Raw genomic sequence first — 21,504 nt, 5'->3', positions numbered from 1 at the left:
TGAAATAATTTGCATAAGATGTTTTTAAAACTGCTGGCTCAAGCATCCCGTTAAATTGTGTTTCAGGGTTTTTAAACTTAGTTTAACAATGACTAGCTAACAGAAATACCCTCTGTCCAGAGACAGGACATTGAAATGTTGTTTTGCTACAAAAAGGTGACCTTTCAAATGGTTTCCTCCAATTGCATACAGTCGATCATTCATTACAGCCAAAGTGTGGATAGCTCGCTTTGTGTTCATGTCTTGTTTTCGGGCCCAGACGTCCATTACAGGGTCGTAGCAGTACAGCCAGGGGACATATTCTCCATTATGAACACCCCCTACATAGGAAATATACCTTCATTAATTAAATGTAAATAAAGATGTTGCCTTGCAACAAGAATTTGCCTGTGAAGTTTTGTATGTAGCAGTAATTGGAAAAGAGACTTGCCTGAAATATATATCTTGCCATTGTGCACTGCTCCTGCATGCGCTGCTAAAGGTTGCGGTAAAGAAGATACATAACGCCATTCGTTTGTCTCTAAATTATAGCATTCCACGCTGGACAAGTAGCCAGTTTCATTTCTTCCACCAATCACATACAAGTTCTTATCAAGCCGACATGCATAGAAACTGGCTCTCCTAGAGTAAATAAATCAATAAATAAAAATCATAATCCAATTAGTTACTAAGACAATTCTTTCGTTCTACTCTTTGAACTAAATTAGCTGCTACTTCAAGTTCTACTTCAAAAAGGAGTGTCTGTAGGTTTCAAATGTTTAGGGCCATTTAAAGATTGGATCTGGTTTGCTATGAAATATGTGCTCTGCATCAAATGAATGCTTTGTTTTTCGTGTCAAAACAATTAACACACATACATCTGGCGAGGAATACCTTTTTCTCCAAAGCTGTTTGTTGCTTTTAACACCACGGAAGGATAAAAAGGTGCTTATTTGGGGCATTTGGTACTTTGTAAGGATATAACAACTTAGTAAGACAAAGTGAAAAATGAGGTAGATAATGTAACAATAATAAATTATCTTGACATTCACTTTCTTTATGGTCCTTCAAGGGTCATTGTTCCCAATTTACTAAGAGAACCACATCATCAAAATTTTTCTTCAATTATCATTTTTTTCTTCTTTCTGCAGTACTGCAAATAGAACAACTTTCCTTAAGCTAGGCACGGTATTACATTTCTGCCCTTTAACTCACAAAGGTCCAAGTAACTAACTCCGAACAAAGTTTTAGCTATCTGTGTGGTTTCACATGCAACTCAGGTACACAGGAAGCTAATCATTGTTTCTGGTCAGGGCTGTGTGCTGACAGAACTTTTCCTACAGTTTGCTTTCCTGGGTCCTTCAAAATTAATGTTAAGTGTTTACCACAGAAATAAAAATAGAGTATTGGGGGTCTTTTGAGACTTTCCTAGTTTGGGCCAATCCTTACTTATGGAAGACTCCCCTGATGTTAATGGGAGATTTCCCAGAGTAAGAATGGCAGCATCAGGCCCTTTAGTTGTAAAAAGCATCAGTATGAGGAAGAAAACAGCAGCGCTGAATAGCTGTACATTAGGACTAGCACATAGTTTAGATGATAAGACTTAGATGGCCCAATCCTCCAATCTTTACTTTTGCAACATTCCCAAGGGAATCCCCCAGACTGATACTGGCGTTTTAGACACTACAAGGTACAGTTCTAATTACTCAGTATAACTGACACACTATATCCAATTCATAACTTGCGAGCGTAGCATCTATAGAAAGCAACTGGACAAATTTTTCAAATTTGCGTAGCTAATATAAGACACCTAAATTGATATCTAAGCAACCAAGTTTGAAAAGGGGAGCCTTTGTCTATTACACAGCCAGTCTTCTGAATCACAAAATAAAGTTCCTTAAGGCATCACACAGATTGTCAAGTTTTACTTAGGCCTTGATCCTGCAAGTCTTTGCAAGGAGCAAAGCAGTGAGCACAAGATGAGCTGAGGCTATGTGTGGGTGTTAGTAAGGCTAAACAGTAGGCATAATACTCCACACTGAACTGAAATGTTAAATTATGTGTTGCCACTCCCTTGCAGAGTCGGTCAAGGGAGTAGAATGACCAAGTCTGATGCGGTCTAGCTGCTTCCAACCATGTCCTTATTCTTACTATGAGGCAGGAGAGATTTGGTGCCCAGGAAGCAGTGCTCTTGCTTATGAGGAATTGGGTTGTTCTAAACTTTCTGTGCTGCCTTTTATTTTTATCTTGTGGGTACATGGGCAACCTCAAACATACAGGATCAAGCCCTTAGGTGCAAGACCTAAATACTACAGGAATGGCAATGCTATCAGAGGGAACAAGGCTCACAGCTAATACCAAAAGAGAACACAGCAGAAGATGGCTGAGGAATGGCTCTGGACATAGCTCCTGGCCTCAGCAAGAGCTGTTAAAATAAATTATGACCATTTCATCCATCAATCAGTGGTCAGCTAGAAGTTGCTGCCATGTATTCTCTGCATTATCAGGTAGCACATCATATACATTTTGTATCCTATCAGTTTATTCTCAGACCGGTTAACGAAACATTTATAAACTTGACTCTTCCATCTTTTCTTAGTACTGGCTATTTACAGGACATTTTAATAAAATCTACGTCCCCTACTGTTTTCCTACATAGCTACATTCAGCTAAGACACATTTTTTGTGAGTATGGTTGGACTGTATGGTGGGGGGGTGGGTTATTGAGGGTTTGTTGCCAGTTTTGGAGTTTATGGAAATTTATTGGGCCATGTTGCCTTTTGATATATATTTAATATTTTGTTAATAATCACAGCCATTTTAGTATGTGGCAACTTATAAATTATATGTTTTTGTTGCCAAAAATATTTTACATCCTCCTTCTATATGATAGCTTTGGAGGCCTGCACAATATTTACTAGATGTAGGAGGCATGTGATTGTCCAATAAAATGTAAAGTATATTTTAATGAACAACTTTCTTTGTGCAAAAGTGTGTATGTGAATTAGTTATTTACATAGTGTCAGCAAAACACAAGGTGCTTAGACATTACAATTTGACATCAATAATATAAACATCTACATAATTGTCAGTCTCTTTAACTTTTGTGCAGTCTCAATATACAGCACTAGTTACAAGTGGCAGATCTTACTATTTTAACAAAAAATAAATAAATCTTAATATTGTCCTGTATGTGTACTCCTAGTTTCATCCACAGAGTGTCACTGTTAGGAGCAAAAATGAAAACGCGTGCTTCAGTCTTCTGATTAAATGTGTGTGTGTGTGTGTGTGTGTGTGTGTGTATATATATATATATATGCAGAAACTCCAACAGCAAGGATTTCAAGTTTCCCTCATCTTTTTTCTCCACAAAATACTTTATAAGAGCACTGTGTAAAAGCAGTGCATAGTTAAAAGTCTTTTAATTGCTGTAAAATGTGCTCCAGACTACAATATAGTATGAAAAGTCTCAGCCTTAGGAATTTCCCCCCAGCAAAACTGGGAAGAGACTGTCCACTCTAGTAAGAAAAATTATACTGGACTCTTTTTGTGGATCAGAGTATTGGTCCTGCATTTTGCCACCAGCAGTAGCCAATACCTGATGCTTCAGTAGACAGTGAAAAAGACCCCATAATGAACTTAGCTACATTTTACAATGCTGTACATGGGAAAGGAGGACAAAATTCCTTCCTGATCCTCACAGGCAATGAAACATTAAATTTGATAACCAATCTTAGGTTGAATAGCTACTAATGTGATTAGTGGTCATAAGAAAGTCTGGATCTTTTAAAAGTATACTATCAGATTATTTTTGGAGGAAAAGGTTTTTTTTCTTACGTTTAGTTTACTTACTAATAAATCCATAGATTAAAATTATTTTTAAATTACTTTATTTGTCTCCAAAATATTGTTTACTTTCTCATTTCACTTGGCTTTCGACAGTAAAACAAAGCTGGCAGTTTCCAGACAGCTTCACTTTCTGTTTCTCAAGCACTGGTACAATGCTGTATTTTTTAGGTTATAAACAATGCAGAGGAAACTTTAAATAAAAACTTTTAACTGAAAAAATTCAAATATCATGGAAATGTTTTGAATGATACAAGTTTTGTAACCTGTAATTCTGGACTGAAACTACCCGATGGTTTCTCTTCAGATCTAGAAACATCATTTGAGTCTGACATTTAGCAGCAGTGAATTCCATAGGTTGGGCAATATGACTACTATAATGATATTTCCTTTTAATGGCCTTATTAGTTTAAATACAATGCTCTTCAAAAAGTATCCCATTGTGCTTGGATCAGAATATTGTCCATCTACCGTTACTGGATGGAGTAAGAAGGCAGGACTGATCAATTTTTACTTAATGTAATATCTAACAAGTTATTTAATATTCTCATAAAGTGTTATACACCAGTAAATATTAAGTACTAACTCACGCAAACAGCACAAAATAATTGGCTTTAAAGAAAAAGCAAAACATGCTGCTGTGGCGTTGAGTCCATAACGGGAATTAGATGTTTGAATATTTTTTTATAACTCAAAAATAAAATCAGTCTAATATGGATTTCAGCATATGAGATAAAAGTTCGTCCATCACAGATTTTACACAGATTTTTAATTTAAGAATTTACTGCATGTGCACAAGACCCACATTTACCTGACAGGCATTTTAAAGGAACCATTATAGTTAATCTGGTTGATTAGTCTCAGACTAAAATCCCTTCATAGGTCTTGACTTTATGGACCATAATGAGTCAAAGGATCCAGTAAACAGACTGTATTGTCAATGGTGCCTGCATTGTGCCAACAGACATAGGGCTTAATCCTGCACTCCTTACTTGGGAAAAAAAGCTTATTGACTTTGAAGAAGAGCACTGTGTAAGCTCAAAAGCTCTCTCACCAGCAGAAGTTGGTCCAATAAAAAGTATTACCTCACCCACCTAGTCTGTCTGTTGACTTTACCAAGGATTTTACATGAGTAAGGAGTGGAGGTGGGATTGCTTTACAGTTTTGTAATTAGATATATTGTCTCCTAAAAACTGTCATGTTAGACCTTGATGCAAAATGCTGTAACACCTCTGAGGAAGTCATTACAGGCTAGGAAGTAACATTACACATTTTAAGAAATTCCTAATCACATTTTTCAGCAAATTCCCCATCCTTAGAGGCTCTATCCAGAGATAACTGACCACTGCCTGAATTATGTATCCTGAGTGGAAGGGGTGAAGGTTAATTGTCTCACTCAAAAGCCCCCCAGCAAAAGGGACTATTATGATTGGAACATTACAACAAAATTTTGTAATATTTTAAGTTACTAACCATTTTGAACAGTGATTTATCACCAGGCAGAGTAATGGGGAAATGCTGAGCAGTCACAAGGCTTCAGAGGATTTCTAGTTCTTGGTAGAAACCCACCAGAAACTAAAGCTGACTTTCACTAGGGGCTTTGATCCAATGCCCATTGAAGCAAATGGCAGTCTTCCAAATGACTTCCATGGATGCTGTATCAGGCCCTAAAAGCATCTATAGTATGTTAGGTTTCAGAGTAGCAGCCGTGTTAGTCTGTATCCGCAAAAAGAACAGGAGTACTTGTGGCACCTTAGAGACTAACCAAATTTATTTGAGCATGAGCTTTTGTGAGCTACAGCCCACTTCGTCAGATGCAGAGAATGGAACATATAGTAAGAAGATATATATACATACAGAGAACATGAAAAGGTGGAATATATATATCTTCTTACTATATGTTCCATTCTGTGCATCTGATGAAGTGGGCTGTAGCCCACGAAAGCTCATGCTCAGATAAATTTGTTAGTCTCTAAGGTGCCACAAGTACTCTTGTTCTTTTTATAGTATGGAATTACTACACTCTACCACTAGGGTAACTAGCAAAGAAAATACTCTCCGGGTTTGTTGAAGAGACCGGTCAAATCCAGAATCTTGAGGCCAAGGGACAGCTTCAAGTTTTCAGATGGTTCAAATCTGAAACCCATACCTAATCGAGATCCAAACATCACCTCGTCTGATCATCTGTAGTTTATTTCACTCTCTTCTATATCACAAATAAAATGAGTATAGCGCAGACCCACCAGGCATATTGTTTGACACAACACGCAAAGTTAAGGTCACACTAATGCACACACAATATAAACTTTCTCCACTGTTTCTAGTGCTACTGAGCTGGCCATCACATGTCCTACTATTGTCTCCCTTCCCCCCTCCACCCTTCTCCTTTCTGAGTTGTGAGGAGCCTCTTCTCTAATCTAAATAAGCCTCACTTGCTGCCATTCCTTAAGTCTGGATAAGCATGTAAGAGAGGACATCCTGCCCATCTTCTTCACAGGGCTTTTGCTCCCATAAGATCTAGTGAGGATTTAGATCAGACTTACTTCAAATTCCCTAAGAATAGTAGCCAATTTCTAAGTTCACTGGCTGATCTACGTACACCCAAGCACTTCTTACATGACTATTATGGTGTTAGCCCCAGTGTATGAGGTGTTTCTGTCAAAAAAGTATCCTTGCTGATCCCCTAAAGTGTTTATACGCCCCATCACATAATTGTTAGTTTGTTTGTATCAAATTTCATACAATTCCCAGAAACCAAGCCCTTATTAAAGTAGAGTTAAAGTTGAAAATATAGTATGTGTAAAAATAGCTTAAGAGGAAAGCCCTTAATAGAACACGGCTGTTCTAATAATCTTAAAGGCAGAAAAAAGAATCCCAGATATTTGTAAGCATGGAAATGCAGTGTTAAGGTACTCCAGAACAGTCCAGATTCTGTCCTTACATCCTGACAAACTACAGTATATTTGGCTATGACAAGTATGATACCCACTAGAGCTGGGTGAAATTTTTTGATCAAAACTTTTTTGTCAAAAAATGCAGATTCAGGTTGATTTCACTTGATTGTTTTGATTGAAAACAAACAAACAAAATTTCCAAAAATACTGAAATGTTTCATTTCAACCTTTTCAAAACAAAACGTTTTGGTTTTTCAATTAGAGATGACTTTCCATTTTGAAATTTCCTTTTATTATATTTTTAAAAAAATTAAAAATATACAAATTGCTGGAAATGAATGCAAAATGTTTTGTTTGATCTGAAATGATTCCGTCCACCTGAATTTTCATTTTGATGAAAAGTTTTAAAAGAATTTTATTTCAGGTGGACCCAAAAAAACTACATTAAAAAAAATTTTTTTTTGAATTGCCAGCAACCAAACAATCCATCATTCACGCAGCTCTAAATGTCACTATTAGTAAATTGGTTAGTAGCCCTTACAGCTGGAGCTCTCTTAAAACCTGTATTGTTTGACGTTTCACCTGTGGCCATCTTAATGTCCATAGTGATGGTATACACTGCCTAGCAGAGTTTAAGGTGTCCATAGAGGCAGGGAGCCTGACTGCAGCAGATAGTTAAGAGTAAACAGAGTTGTAACATTTCCAGCACCTGGAATTAGGGAATTCTCTTAGGAAGGTGGAATGGTAGCTGGTCAGGTCTTTGTACAAAGTGTAAGAGGAGAGATTTTGGTGAACTGGAGGATACTCTTTTGAAATTTTTTCATAAAACATAAGTATAAATTTAGATTTCCTGGCTTTCAGATATTTATTTTCAAACCTACAACATTCCACTGAGGTTTTTCCCCCTAGGGATAGGATGCAGGGGTATGGTGCAGAGGTAGGTTTCAGGAAGGTTTAAGGTTCTGGTGCCAGGCCACTCTCCAGTACAAAAGAAGAGTAGCACAAATGCTGCTCTAATTTGTGCAGTCTGCCAGCAACTCCTGCTGGCAGACCAAGATCACAGAGTGGGGCTGCTCTGGCCAGCTAAGTCAAGTTTAGAATATCTTTGCACTGCTGCAGTGGCAAAAAAATATATCCTCACAGAGGAGGATTGGGGTCTCAATGTTTCTGTTGTCTATAACTGACACTACTGTAACTGTCCTGTCCCTACTGCACACTCTCTGTGACGTTCGGCTCATGCAACATGCCTTGGAGGTGACAACCAAACATTAAGAAAATGAAAAAGACAAACTCCGCAGCATATTTTGGAGACTTCAGAAAAGGACGCAATCCTGCAGTCCTTACTTAGGCAACTCTCCCCCATGAAGTTAATCGGAATTTTGCAAGAGTTAGCACTACAGGATATGGCCACTCGATTTTTGAATTTGGAATGCTTCAAAAAAAAATTAGAAGCATAAAGAGAAACAACAGTACACTGAGATTTTATCTTCAACATCTTTACTAATTCTACAGCATTCCCTTTTCCCAGAACTAAGCCAACCCTCAGCTCCCCTTAGGACAACAAAAGAAATAGTGAAAAATTTGTAGCAGGTTTTTACCTCTCTTGCATGGGTGGAAGTTGTATCCAGCTGTTAAACCTGGGATCATATCGGCTGACAAAGTTTGTACTGTGTTTCCCTGTAAAGATAGATTATTTTGACACTCAACTGTTTATTTCATGTACTTAACATCACCATTTAATATATCAAATATATTTCACGTGTTGGCAATTTTTATAAAGAGTCCCCTTTTTATAACAATGTATGAACTCAGCACATGTTGTTATTCAATAAATGGGGCACTACAGTATTTGAGTTAGCAAATATCAATGGTATAAATAAAAACATAAAGAATATTATTTCCTTCTGTCATAAGAACTTGGAAATTTGTATTTAAAAACAGAAGTCCTGGTATTTTCAAATCCACCATAAATACATTTGTCATGACACAACAGAAAATTATTGCTCAAGATGGGGCTTCTTCATGGCATTTTTATGACTAGAGTACTTCGTGGCAGTTTGAAAAATCACAGGAATAACATGTACTTTCCTTCCTCCCCACTTCATTTCTATTTGGAGCAGCGTGAGAAAGATTGTTTAAATAACCAGGAGTTACACAGACCATTAACACATGTTGTGCGACCGCTACACTATTTTATTTTTATTCTACTATTCACCTTCGGTGTAAGTTAGCAGGAGTTATACGTGTGCACTGGGGGGAGAATAAACTCTTAAGAGTCTTATTCCAAGTGTGTTAGCTAAAATGGGAAACATGAGCAACATAAGCTAGTTAACTAGCTTATCCCTGCTGTCAAACCCCAGAACTGTATGCATGCCTTCATGATATTAAGACTGCACCTTATTTTACATACAGATTGACATCAAAGCAAGAAGACTGAAGCAAAAGAGTGTATTGCAATTTCTGTGTAACACCTGAGACTTCAACACATGAGGGTCTCTGAAAAAGAAACCTTCGTTTATGTATGTGTGACTAAAAAATTGAATTAGAGGCTCCGAAAGACAGCAGGATAACCCAACCGTATACGTCACAGTTAAATAAATGATCAGAGTGTATTCTGCAAGGTGAATATTTGACATTGTCAGAGCATCTAAAGGATTGGTCCCCCTTGCCTCTTGTTTTGTACACAAACCCCAGGATGCATTTGTAAACATCAAACTCATAGATAAGAACAATGATCCAGCCATAGTTTTTATCTGTAATTTAAGAACATGTTCTACAAGGATTTAGAGAAAGGAACATGTTGTTTTCTACTTCTGGAGGTAAATTTATCCTCTGTACTCTGTGTGAGCATGTTGCTTGCAGAGTTGGATGTGGTAGGTGACTGCTGAAAAGTGCAGTATTTTCTGCCAGATCCAGCATATCCCTAAATCAGGATTGAGGCCCCATTTTGCTGGGTACTACACAAATATATCTGAAAAGAGGGAGTGAGATGCTGCTCTGTTGAAGGCAATGGGAGTTCGGCTATTGACTTCAGTGAGGCCAGGATTTCACCCATGATCCCTGCCTCAAAGAGATTACAATCTGTAAAAACGATGAAGAGATGAAGATTGGGGCAACAGATACAACATACAAGAAAAGCAATTGGGTTGGCAGTAGGCAGGCACGCGTCATGTTAATTCCAGGTCTTTTTTTAAATCTGCTTATATATATTTATATTATAAAAAGTAGATTTACAGAACAGTTCATGGGCAAGTACTGAATACAAGCTTGAATTCTGGGATGGTTCTAAGGCTGCTATTGATACTACACACCAAAGATCTCACAGTTTATTATGCCCTCAGAACTCCCTGGCGGTATAACAGCTTTTTAACTGTTGTTACTCTACACGCCTCTGATTTTGTGGTCCTACACTTCATAACACATTATGCATTGGTGCTAGCACAGGAGTTTCCAAACTGCCCAGCACAACAGGCTTTAATGTGGATCCTCCAATTTATTCTTGGAATTCAGTTTGAAAGAAAATTGCATGCACCAGTTTGCTTGCACATCAGCCTGGAAGTGCACGTGAGGAAGTATTTCTCACTATGTAGATACTTTGATCGTCATTTGAAAATAAAGGGGCTGCTGTTCCTGTCCAGTGAAGTGAGCACAGGGGGAGTCAGATTAGGCAAATCTGTGCAAGGTGAATGGGAGCTGTAGCTTGTTCCCCCTCCCCCAAATCCTGCAAGAAGACCTTCTGCCTCAATTCTGCAGAGTCAGGGCTCTGTGAGGCAGTGCTAGGAGTGTTGCCAGGGAGTAGCTGCATTCTGCAATGGACTCCGTTACAGATCCCACAGATATCCAGTGCTGCTCTTGGCAGCATTCACCCCCACAGAGTCCCTTTCGTGACTGGTACTGCATAGCCATGAGAGGAGGCAGCAAACGACACAATGGCTCTCAGGCTGCCAGGGTAGATAAGGAGTCCAAAATATGTCCTGGAGGGTTCAGGTGCTCTCTCTAGAGGTTCCAAGTTGTATGCTCCTTACCCCTAGTTTCTCCCATCCCTATGAGAACCTCCATCCAATGAACATAGAAGCAACAATAAAGGCCCAATTTTGATTCACATAAACAAAGAAACAAACAATGAATTCTCATTTACACTACACACCATTTACACTGCTCTGACAGGTCAGTTACATTCACACCCATTTTAGCCCCCACTCTCCTTTAAACTGCCAGAGTTGTATAAAAGGGCCTTAATGTAAATGATATTGGGCCTAGTGCATGTTGTGATGACATGTTTTATTTAGTCTAAATAGAGTATAGAAGAAGTCCAGGAATAAGTGGACAATGTATAGTGGATGATATTCATGTCCAATTTTTTGTAATGTATCAGATCCATCTCTATTGTGGTATATGTGTACAGTGATCACCAATATCAGTAGTGCTCCTGTCCCAGATCCATTCTGTTCACACATTGCTTTTATCTGGTATTTACAGAGTTTGAAAAACTTGATCCTGTGAGTCAATTTCTTACATGGAAGTTGTTTTACTCCTAGGGGGAGTATTTTCAACTCACAGAATGAACTTCAGTCCCTAATAGTTGATTTAGATGCCTTTGCACTTAAGATATTAAGAAGGATGGACTGGTGGACCATCTGGTCAGGAAAGCTGGGTTCAATTCCTGCAACTGTCACAGACTTCCTGTAGGACCTTGCTCAAATCACTTAATCCCAGTTTCCCCATCTGTAAAATGTGAATACTTATACTTCCTTTCTCAAACCTTTAGTCTGTCTTGACTACTTAACTGTAAACACTTTGGTGTAGGGTCTGTTTCTTACTTTATGTATGTACATCGCCTAGCACAATGGAGCACCAAACAACACCCGGGGAGCCTGGGAACTACCCAATACTAATAATAATCATAATGAAACAACATGTACAAGCTCCTGCTTAGAATATAGGAGATTCAACAACAGAGATGAAGGGTTTTTCTCTCAAGACATTTAGTGATGTTTTTAACTGCGCCGGAAATATGCTTATAGAGTAGACTGGATTGTTTGTCTCAGATTTTAGGAAGTGAACAGATGTAACAATTTTCTATAATTTGGTTTAGTGCAGATGCTGAAATGGGCCATTCACAATAAAATATATGCAGTATATGTAATTTCAGCTGGATCTTCTGGTATTTTAAAGTAAAAATGTGTACCTGCAAGCTGTTTTATGGTTTCTCAGTCATAATTATCTCTGTTACACAGACTGCTACAACTACAACTCGTTCTTCATGTGCAAGCTTTCTAACAATGTCTTGACAATTTTGTGAATTTTGCAAGGCACAGTGTTCTCCTTTTGCTTTGCTCAGAAGCCTGTTAAATTGTTTAATTTCTCTTTGCAGTAAATTTATGAAGTAATCAAATCAAAAGAAGGTAGCAGCAGATAATCTATATGGAAAGCTCTTGTACGAGACTAGAAAAAGGACCAGTTTAAGAGTCTTGAGACTCTAGATAATTAACACATTAACAACTTTAGCTGCAAGTGTCTGGTTAGACATTGGAAAGAGAGCATTCATTGACTGCAACAGCATTATTGTATTATGATTGGAAGGAAACTGGAAACGAGGGTTAAAATTTTTAACAGCTGCTGCCTGATGCCTTCACTTGAAAGAGTCTGTTCTGATGCCTGTGGCATTTCCCAAGGGACGGGACCTGAGGAGTGGTGGAGAAACTAAAGCTCCAGATATTTATTATGTCACTGCTAGGACATAAGTGATCTTAACCAGTTCAATAACTCGATCAGAATCATTCACTGCCTACTGCATCACTTGATGTGATAGATTAGAATCTGTGCATGCTCTCTTTTAATGTTGTGTACATACCATTCGGGTTCCACTGGTCTTCTCCTCCCAAAACAAACAAGAAGTTTTCTACTTCCACAACACAGTGATGGGCACTATTATATGGCATAACTGCAAATAAAACAAAGTATTCTTTATCAATCTCTATCTTAGCACTCTGGTTATTTAAAAATATTTACGTTAGCAAAGTTACAAAACATGACTCTACAAAATCTGGAACTGGATATGTAGGTAATGCATAGCTCTAAAATGTATGTGCAGTGAATTAGCAGCAGCCAAAATCCAATCGATTAGCAATAATTTCACATAATGGTATCCTGCAAATTACTGAAGAATAACCATGTTACATGAATTATAGGTTACTAAGACTACCCACACCTGTCTGATTGACATCTATGGGCATTCTAAAAATAAGAGACACACGAAAATGGATCAAGATGTCTGATATTTCTCCGAAAATAAGACAGAAAATGCTAGGACACATTAAAAAAGCCTCATCCCAGCTTTGTTCTGTTGGCAATGCTTCCACAGCAAGAGTCAGTGTGTTCAGTAGCTTTCTATTACACAGCAATGAACAAGCTGCATTTCCATACAGTTTTAAGTTTTTAAATTAAGGTCCTGCTGATTTAATGCTTTCTCCAAATGTATACGCTTAATTTCCTGTACAATGTCATTAGCAGCACAACCACACATTTTCTATTCATCTAAATAGGAAGCCCTTCATTAACAAAGATCAAAACTGTGGTATTAGGTTTGCAATCTCCTTTTTTTGGAGGTGTTTTTAGGATTGGCTAAAACCATCAGACTCTATTTTTCTTTTCATTTACATTTTCCACAGCAAGAGCTAAGGTACAAAACCAGACTGCTTATAGACCATAACGTGTGCTGATCTGTGCTATACAGCACTATTGTAATATCGTAAGGTAAATGTAAACTAACATGGTATTAGTTATCATACCACATGCAGTAGTTTTGGCCCAGTGACACCAGTAGGAAAAATGATGTCCTTGTTCAGCTCATCATATGGGCACCTTAAATCTAGGTGAGGACAAATGGGGAGGTGATGTGCATGTACAGGCAGGGAACTTATTGCTTGACACGGATCAACAGAGCACTTAGGAAACCACTGTAGTGGGAAATCAATATGACTCAGGGCCAGCTCTTACTTTGTGCTCTTTTGCCAATGCAAAAAAAAAAAAAAAAAAAAGCAGCCTATCTCACACTTGGATTATTTTGGGTGATATATCTCTCATTTCATTTGTTTTATTATCTTTTATTTTTCTCAGAATGCAGTTGTGCAGTATAGCATATGCAAATAATAATAAGAAGAAATATGCATAGCTTTGTTATTTAGGACACATTTTCTTAAAGATCAAGTGGGCTCATTTAAGCTTCTTACTTGAAGTTTTTGCAAGGCAATGATGAATAAGCAAGGTGCATTTTTAGTTTTTAGTAAAGGTCGAATATTGTTTTCATAGTCTGTGCTCTTACAAGCCATATAAGTGAAGCAATTCTTAAATTACGCAGCCTGGTTTAGTGGAAATGCATTAATGAAGGTTATTTGCTACTGGTAAATTTTATACAACCATGAAGTAACTGGGACTAGACACGCTATAGGGCTTTTTACTATATACAGGTTGCTAGCATGCTGAACAAATTTAAACACCAGAGGTTTTGATATCTTATTAGTCAATGCACAGTGTTTCTCCCAAATGCAAAATATTTTTCCCATTCTTTAAATCTCAGTCACTTTCCCCATTTTGTAAACCTTATCTTATAAACTGGACCTTAGCCATTTTTAATGGAGATGAGATGGTATTCCATAGGACAATAGTGTTTCTTTCTCTACTTGCCAATAAGGGACTCTCCAGCCCCAGCAATCAGAGCCACCAACTAATACCTACACGGCTACTCTGTTATTTTGTAAAATTAGGATCAAGCCAATGACTTGTACCCATATCCAATCTCAGTCTTGTTCTCCTTTAGTCAATTCCTGAAAGATCTTGCATTTACCAAAAAACAAAATGCACACGATACATCACACACAAATATTTGTTCCCCATTGTGTTTGCATTACTTTGTTTACTCCCCCACATTGGTACAACAGAGGAAGGGTCAACAGAGGGTCAACAGAGGAAGAAATTATATTTTAAATTTTTCAGCCACTGCCATGCACATAAATGATCATGTATCCAAGAGTCCCATGCTTATGAAGACAACTAAACCTTGAAAACTAAGGGCTTAATCCTGCTCCCACTGAACTAAATGCCAAAATTCTCACTGACTTAATTGGTGCAGGATTGGACTTTAATGGCCCAAACCTTTAGTTGTTGCTCAGGTAGAATGCCTAACAAAGTTAATGGGAAGTATACCTAAGTAAGGGCTGTAGGATTGGGCCTTAAGAGAAGATGTGACTATGACATGAGTCTACACTAGCTTTGCTTAGTTTCCTGTAACATTATAGGCAACATTTTGTACTCAGCGCTACATGAATCTCGACTGTGATATTGTGCTCTGCAAGCTCTGAAGGAGGCAGAATATCAGTCAGTATCTGAGAGGACCTTCTTGCCCTGAAATTGCAATATCCCAAAAGCTACATTTTTAACACCTAAGCATTTTCAGTGTCCTTCATAATTCTGAATGAGTTATGAATGAAAATTATGAGAATGCACAGATTTTATAGCTCTAAAAATGCCCTTTAAAAGAGAAAAAATGCTCTAGTTCTAAAATGTAACTTTTTAAAAACAGGTGTCTTAGTTTTGCACACAGCCTAACTTTTCATACTGTATAATCAAAATGTATGGGTGGGACAAACCAAAAGATAAATTCAGGCTCCAATAGCATTGGTGGAATCTATTGATGTCATTCACGTTACAAGGGTGTAACTGGGGAAGAATGTGGCCCACCACATGGTCTGGCCGTACAGACCAACACTCTCATTAATGTTCTATCTGTCCCTTTGTCTGCTGATTTATTTTAATAACATGAATCTCAGACTCTCATTTTTAGATTTCAACTCAGGTGAACACCTGCCTGCCCCATGAAAAAGGTATTTGAAGAGAAGTTTGTATGCCATGCTCAAACACAGCCCAGTGTGAGTTTTTAGCGTGTCAGTCAGTGAGTTAGAGGGAAAGGGTAAAGAGAAGCTAATCAGGATGAAATGAGATTAAAGGCTGTCTAATTTTACAGCAACTGTGATCCATCAGCCACTGTGAAAGTGACAGTGGAAATGAATGATGGAGACAGACAGGTGGGGCTGTACATTTCACTGATTTATCCTCAAATGCACTGGGCCTTATTTTATTGAGTGAACATGACCGCATTTATCATGACTGTCATCTAAACCCACTTCCCTCCATTTAAAAAGGTCACTTTACTAGGAAGGAGTAGGATAGAGGCACTTTCAAAACAGATTTAAAATCTAATAACACATGTTTATAAAGCCCTGTGCAAGAATTTTCAACTTTATTAAATGAACTAGTAGAGTTAAAAGAAAGGGGAAAAGACCACTAAGTAAAAAAAGAAGAAGAGCCCTGGTTATTTGAGGAATACCAAGGTGATAAATGCCTTAGAAATACCCTAGACAGACAGACAGATACAAATTATATAAAATAAGCAGACATCACCGCTTCCAATCCTCCCTCTCTTCCAAGCTCTTGGAGCCTAAGATCTATCAACTCAGGCTCCACTGGACCAAAAGTGGAACCCAGGAGGCTAAGCTGGCCTGAAGGGTGAATGGCAACTTCTCAGGTAGTTAGGTACCAAACTTTTTAGAGCTTTTTAGGTCAAAACCAATACCTTGAATTATAACAGAAAATGACCCGGGAATCAGTGGAGATACTTGTGGAATGAGCTGCCTGCGAAACACCCCACTAAACAAATGCTCTGCTGCATTCTGCTTGAGCTGATGCTCCTGGATGCTCTTCTGCTATAGGCCCATGTAGAAGACATTCCAGGAATATACACATGTAGTAATGTGTCCCCTGCAGAACTCATTAGAGAAGGCCATATTTGAGATGACAAAAGGCACAGATAACTGTACCGACGCCTACATCCAAAAACAAAGGCTACAACCTTATAGCCAAGGACTAATAGAAAAAAAAAAGCACTTCTTGGCCAATACTGCTACATGTCTATCCAGAAGCAGTGGGGATCCAACAGCACACCCAGTCTCCAAACCTGTGTCACAGCGGGCATACTCCCCTGGTACACAGCTGGCCAGGCTTTGCACTGCTCCCACAATTCAGTTTTGTTAGATTAAGTCTCAGCCAACTCTCTCTGTCATTCTAGGCACAATCTCTGATTGGCCCCAGAAACTCCCGAGCCATACAAAAACTCCTCTTGCTTCTCCCACTCCAGATTCCCCTGGCTGGCTTGTCCTCATTTCAGCACCAACCAGTGAGCATGTGGAAAGAACAGGTGTGGCACACCCCACATCATGGGGGACTACAATGGGGATCTTTCTTCCTGCTTCCACCAAAGGAGGAGAGCTGTGACAGAGACGCACGTGCCTCCCTCGCTTTTACCCCTCCTCAGCTACCAAGAGCTCAGACAACACAGCCTGAATCTGAGCAATCTTATCTGCCAAAAATCATCTCAAAAACTATACCCGACTCTGGTCTTTGATGTAAACAAATTAGATAAGTAGATTTTTCACTGCCTAGAACAGTTTATCTGACTGGGATTTTGCAGGGGCTGTGCAGGAGGTAAAGAAACCTTTCTTCACTGCCCAGCCACAGCATAGCATTTCAAAACCCTATATGCCCCAGTCATGCTTGTCCTCAGTATACCTCAGTATACCATCATGACCTGTGAAGACAAAGTAGGGCAAGAGAGTGTTTTAACGGTCACTATGTCAATAAGAGAGGACAAAAGGAGAGGATAATGCCTTTTCGGGATGTCAGTATTGTGGTCTCGAGGGCTGGATAATTTTCATTTCCTGAGTAACCTGAATCCATATAGTTCCATCAGCCTTGGAGAAGCAGACCAATAAAGTAGGTCCTTTAGTCCAACAAGTCAGGTACCTGCAAACTCAAAAATGCAGGGGACTGTTGTTATCTCATCGCAAAGATATAATATTCATCCCCCTGACCTGCAAACCTACCCCCAAAACAAGATCCAGAGTTCAGCTGGTTGAATTATTTGTTGCAAATAAATGACCAGATATGGTTAACCTTTTCTTCTGTTCACAAATCATTTACATAAAGACGGTTTTTACTAATGTATTTGCTATTTGTTTTTATTCAACAAAGAGTTTATACAAATAAATGCCAACCTAGGAGTTTTTGGTGAACTGTTCACTTTGAAGGTTAACTATTTATTATTTGTGGTGCATGACTGATCATGTAAAGCACCTGGTGTGAAATTCTAGCCCAGTGAAGCCTGAAGTCAATGAGAGTTTTACCATTGACTTCAATGGAGCAAGGATTTCACCCATTGGTATTTTCTGATCATCAGAAGATGAATGAAACTTCAACCAGGAGAATAATGAATGGCAAACAGTGAATAACAAAGACCTTTGTTCTCATGTAGGTGTGGTCGAACAGATCAGCTATTTCAAATTTGAGCAAATATTTGTGAACTCTGTTTTTCCAGTATTAGAACAGCTCCAATATAGAGTGTGGATGAGCTGAGCCAGAAACCACTTGGGACAGTCCAATACTAATCGCACCAGGTCCTAAATTGATCAAGACAAGTCCCTGTTCCCATAAATGTTGAAGTCATCTGCTAGGCTAAGTCTCAGAGACTCCAGCAACAAATAATTCTATCAGCTCAGCTAATGACTCAGCAGTCTCTCCGCTACTTGGTGGCCGCTACATCATCACCAGCCCTGTCTTACCTCCATTATAACACTCACACACAAGATGGACACACGCTATTAAATCTACATTGGGGTAGAGGTCCTCATTCAATTGAGGTTGGAAGTAACCAACATAACTTCACCTCTCAACATGTCCCCTCAATTCAATCTAAACAGAGTATCAAGTAGGAGGCATCTGGGCAAATAAAAGTCATAGGAGTCACCCAACGCATATTATATTATAGAATAATATATTATATATTATGTTTTCTATTTAGTAACATACTCTATTTTAATGAAAATATAAACAATAGTCAGCATTTAAAAGTAAGTTACTAACGGTTGTTAATTATTTTGTTTCTCTTTTTGGAATAATACTAGCAAGATTTGTCCAGCATGGTTCTCAGTTTAAAAAAATCTCCACTGATTAAATTTTTCAAGAGTGAATGCCTAAAATAAACACCTAAATCCAATTTATGCACCTAAACAGGCAATTTGATTTTCAAAGGTATCAAGCACCTATAGCTCTCACTGAAATCAAGTACTTTAAAGTGCTTCGAATGTGAGTTCTTCAGGGCAGAGACCTGTCTTCTTACATGGGTGAAATTTACCCCTGTGCAGAAAGCATTAGTGGAAACGTAAGTGGTGATAAGCCTTGTGCTGGCTGTTTTGCCCATATATTTGTAAAGGTCCTAGCATACTTTTTGGCCCAAAATAAATAACAAAATAAAGTTATCCACCTGGACTTACATCTGCAGTGCCCAGATACAGCAGGAGGATGCTGAGTTTACATTCTTGTACTTACTGGCTCCTGTGCATCTACATGCTGATGTTATTGTAGTCATATACTGCTCGGAAAGCACCCGTGGACTTCTCTTTGCACTCCTTAAAGAGATTTTGTTCAGTGCAGCCAAACTGCCACTACATTTTCTGAGATGCGAAGGTACAGAAATGTGCCAATCTTATTGTTATGAAGTACAGTAGTGAGATTTAATGTACATTATTATGGAAATGTTAATAGTGACTCTTTTGGGACCCAGGAATATTTTCGCTTGTGTTGTTTTTCTCTACTTACACACGCCACCTGCCATCACTGCCAAAAACTCTTTACTGAGTCCACACCATCTAGAGGCCGACAGTTCATCAGGCAACATTTTGTTCACAACAGTGAACTATGCAATATTACATCAGTGATGTTTTGTCCCCAACAGCATGTACTGTATACACACTCAGGCCTGGATTTATGATCTCTAAATTAGAGCCCAACATATATTACTAGGGATGACATCTCGTCACAACTAATAGTCTTATGATGAAACACTCATGCGCGACATTTTGCACAATAAAATCTCATCATGGAAGAAATGATGAATGGTCCCTGACGAGATGAAGCCACAGCAAAACCACCAAAGCTCCAGAAAGAAATACTGTGCCATCCCATGAGAGGCGGCTGGATCCTCCAAGATAGCTGTTCGAGGACAAACATTCCCTCTTCTAGTGGCACTGAATCAACAGCAGACCCCCCACACTCATGACAAGCAATTAATGCCCAATTGCTTGCTCTCAGTAGATCTCTTTTCTGTGTCTGTTCTTGGCTTCATCTCTGCCTGAGAATAAGATTCACTGACTTCAAAGGTCACCGTGCTGTTCCCTGAAGCACACCTTTCCAACCCAAACCAACCACAAAGTTTACCTTGTGGCTTCCCAGCAATCTCAGATCCCTATCAGATCCTATCCCAGCCCCAATGATTAAAAAGTTTCCACAGAAAGGCTAAACTAACAGTATTCTTTCATTGAGTCCCCGTTTCTCGCAAGGCTTGGTCTTTCATCCGCTTAACTCTCAGTCCTGTAGTTTCAAACCCTGGCCTCTACTTACCTTCTGGCTCCTAGTAACAAGTTTTCTCCAGAGGAACCCAATGCTGCTATTTCTCCCATCAGCACTGAAATCTTTCTAGGAGAGGCCAAAAATGGGGACTTTTGCACTAAGGAGGATCTTCATGGGGATGGCAGGTGCCAGAACTCCATCACATAGTGAAAGCATATTTTGAGAGTGGTCCTTATAAAGATATATTACATTATATATTACAGTATTCTTCAGTTATGTTCCAAAATACAACTTTTATAATTGTGTTGCTATGACGTTTTGGACTATTATCACTGAATACTGTAGTATTTTTAATAAAAGGGAATCTTCCAGCATGGCTCTACTCCACCAACAGCAGAAACACAGCAGAGGGGAGAGGAAGAAACCCAGTAATGGCTTACTTTCTCCCCCAGTAAAGGTACACCATGGAAAGAAGCCTGATGCAATTTCTGAGTGTCCAAAACTTCCAGTGTGATCAAGAACATGAGTGGGCCCATGGACGTGCATTTTCTGGCATAGTTACACTGATGTGCCTATATTGCCTAAATATTGTTTGAGTTGCTGAGGGTCCCTGACAGTGGAAAGTCCATCAAGGCAAATTTCAGTGGCACAAGATGGCCACAAGTTTCTCCTGAGGGCAACCCACATGCAGTCAACACAGCTCCCAAAGGGAGTGGTGCTGGCTGAGAAGATGCTGGGGCCAGGGCTTCCAGGTGATTCACTGATTTATCACATCCCTACTGCAGCCTTTACGGGTGGGGCTCCTACAGATACCATGGCATGTAACAGGATGGTCTGCCCCGTTAAAGACCACAGGCCTGGGGCCAGCCAGCCCTATTCATTAATCTGGCACACCTGAGGAGAGGACAGATGTTCCCTATAAAAAGCAGGCTATCAGTAAGGAAGGGGGCCAGGAGCAGTAGGGGCAGTAAGTTGCCTGGGAGAGGCTGTCAGAGTCCACTGGGCGGGGAGGCATAGATTCATAGATATCAAGGTCAGAAGGGACCATTATGATCATCTAGTCTGACCTCCTGCACAATGCAGGCCACAGAAATTCACCCACCCACTTCTGCAATAAACCTCTCACCTATGTCTGAGCTACTGAAGTCCTCTAATCATGGTTTAAAGACTTCAAGGAGCAGAGAATCCTCCAGCAAGTGACCCGTGCCCCATGCTACAGAGGAAGGCGAAAAACCGCCAGGGCCTCTTCCAATCTGCCCTGGAGGAAAATTCCTTCCCAACCCCAAATATGGTGATCAGCTGAACCCTGAGCATATGGGCAAGATTC

At 39.2% G+C, this 21,504-nt stretch overlaps 1 protein-coding gene across 2 annotated transcripts in view; it reads right to left on the bottom strand.

Annotated features, from left to right (window-relative positions):
* The window catches only part of KLHL14 (kelch like family member 14), a 75,620-nt gene that overhangs the window by 10,803 nt on the left and 43,313 nt on the right, over positions 1-21,504 (bottom strand). For both annotated transcript variants that reach the window (XM_043539674.1, XM_007058789.4), the window contains exons 4-7: positions 12,574-12,663; positions 8,318-8,396; positions 431-621; positions 162-320 (exon numbers count right to left, since the gene is read on the bottom strand). In XM_043539674.1, the coding sequence (XP_043395609.1) occupies positions 162-320; positions 431-621; positions 8,318-8,396; positions 12,574-12,663 (519 nt within the window). The remainder of the gene's footprint in view (positions 1-161; positions 321-430; positions 622-8,317; positions 8,397-12,573; positions 12,664-21,504) is intronic.

This window comes from Chelonia mydas, chromosome 2 (assembly GCF_015237465.2).
Source record: "Chelonia mydas isolate rCheMyd1 chromosome 2, rCheMyd1.pri.v2, whole genome shotgun sequence".
NCBI lineage: Eukaryota > Metazoa > Chordata > Testudines > Cheloniidae > Chelonia > Chelonia mydas.
Note: the sequence above shows the minus strand (reverse complement) of the source record. Positions and strands in the feature narration are given on the sequence as shown.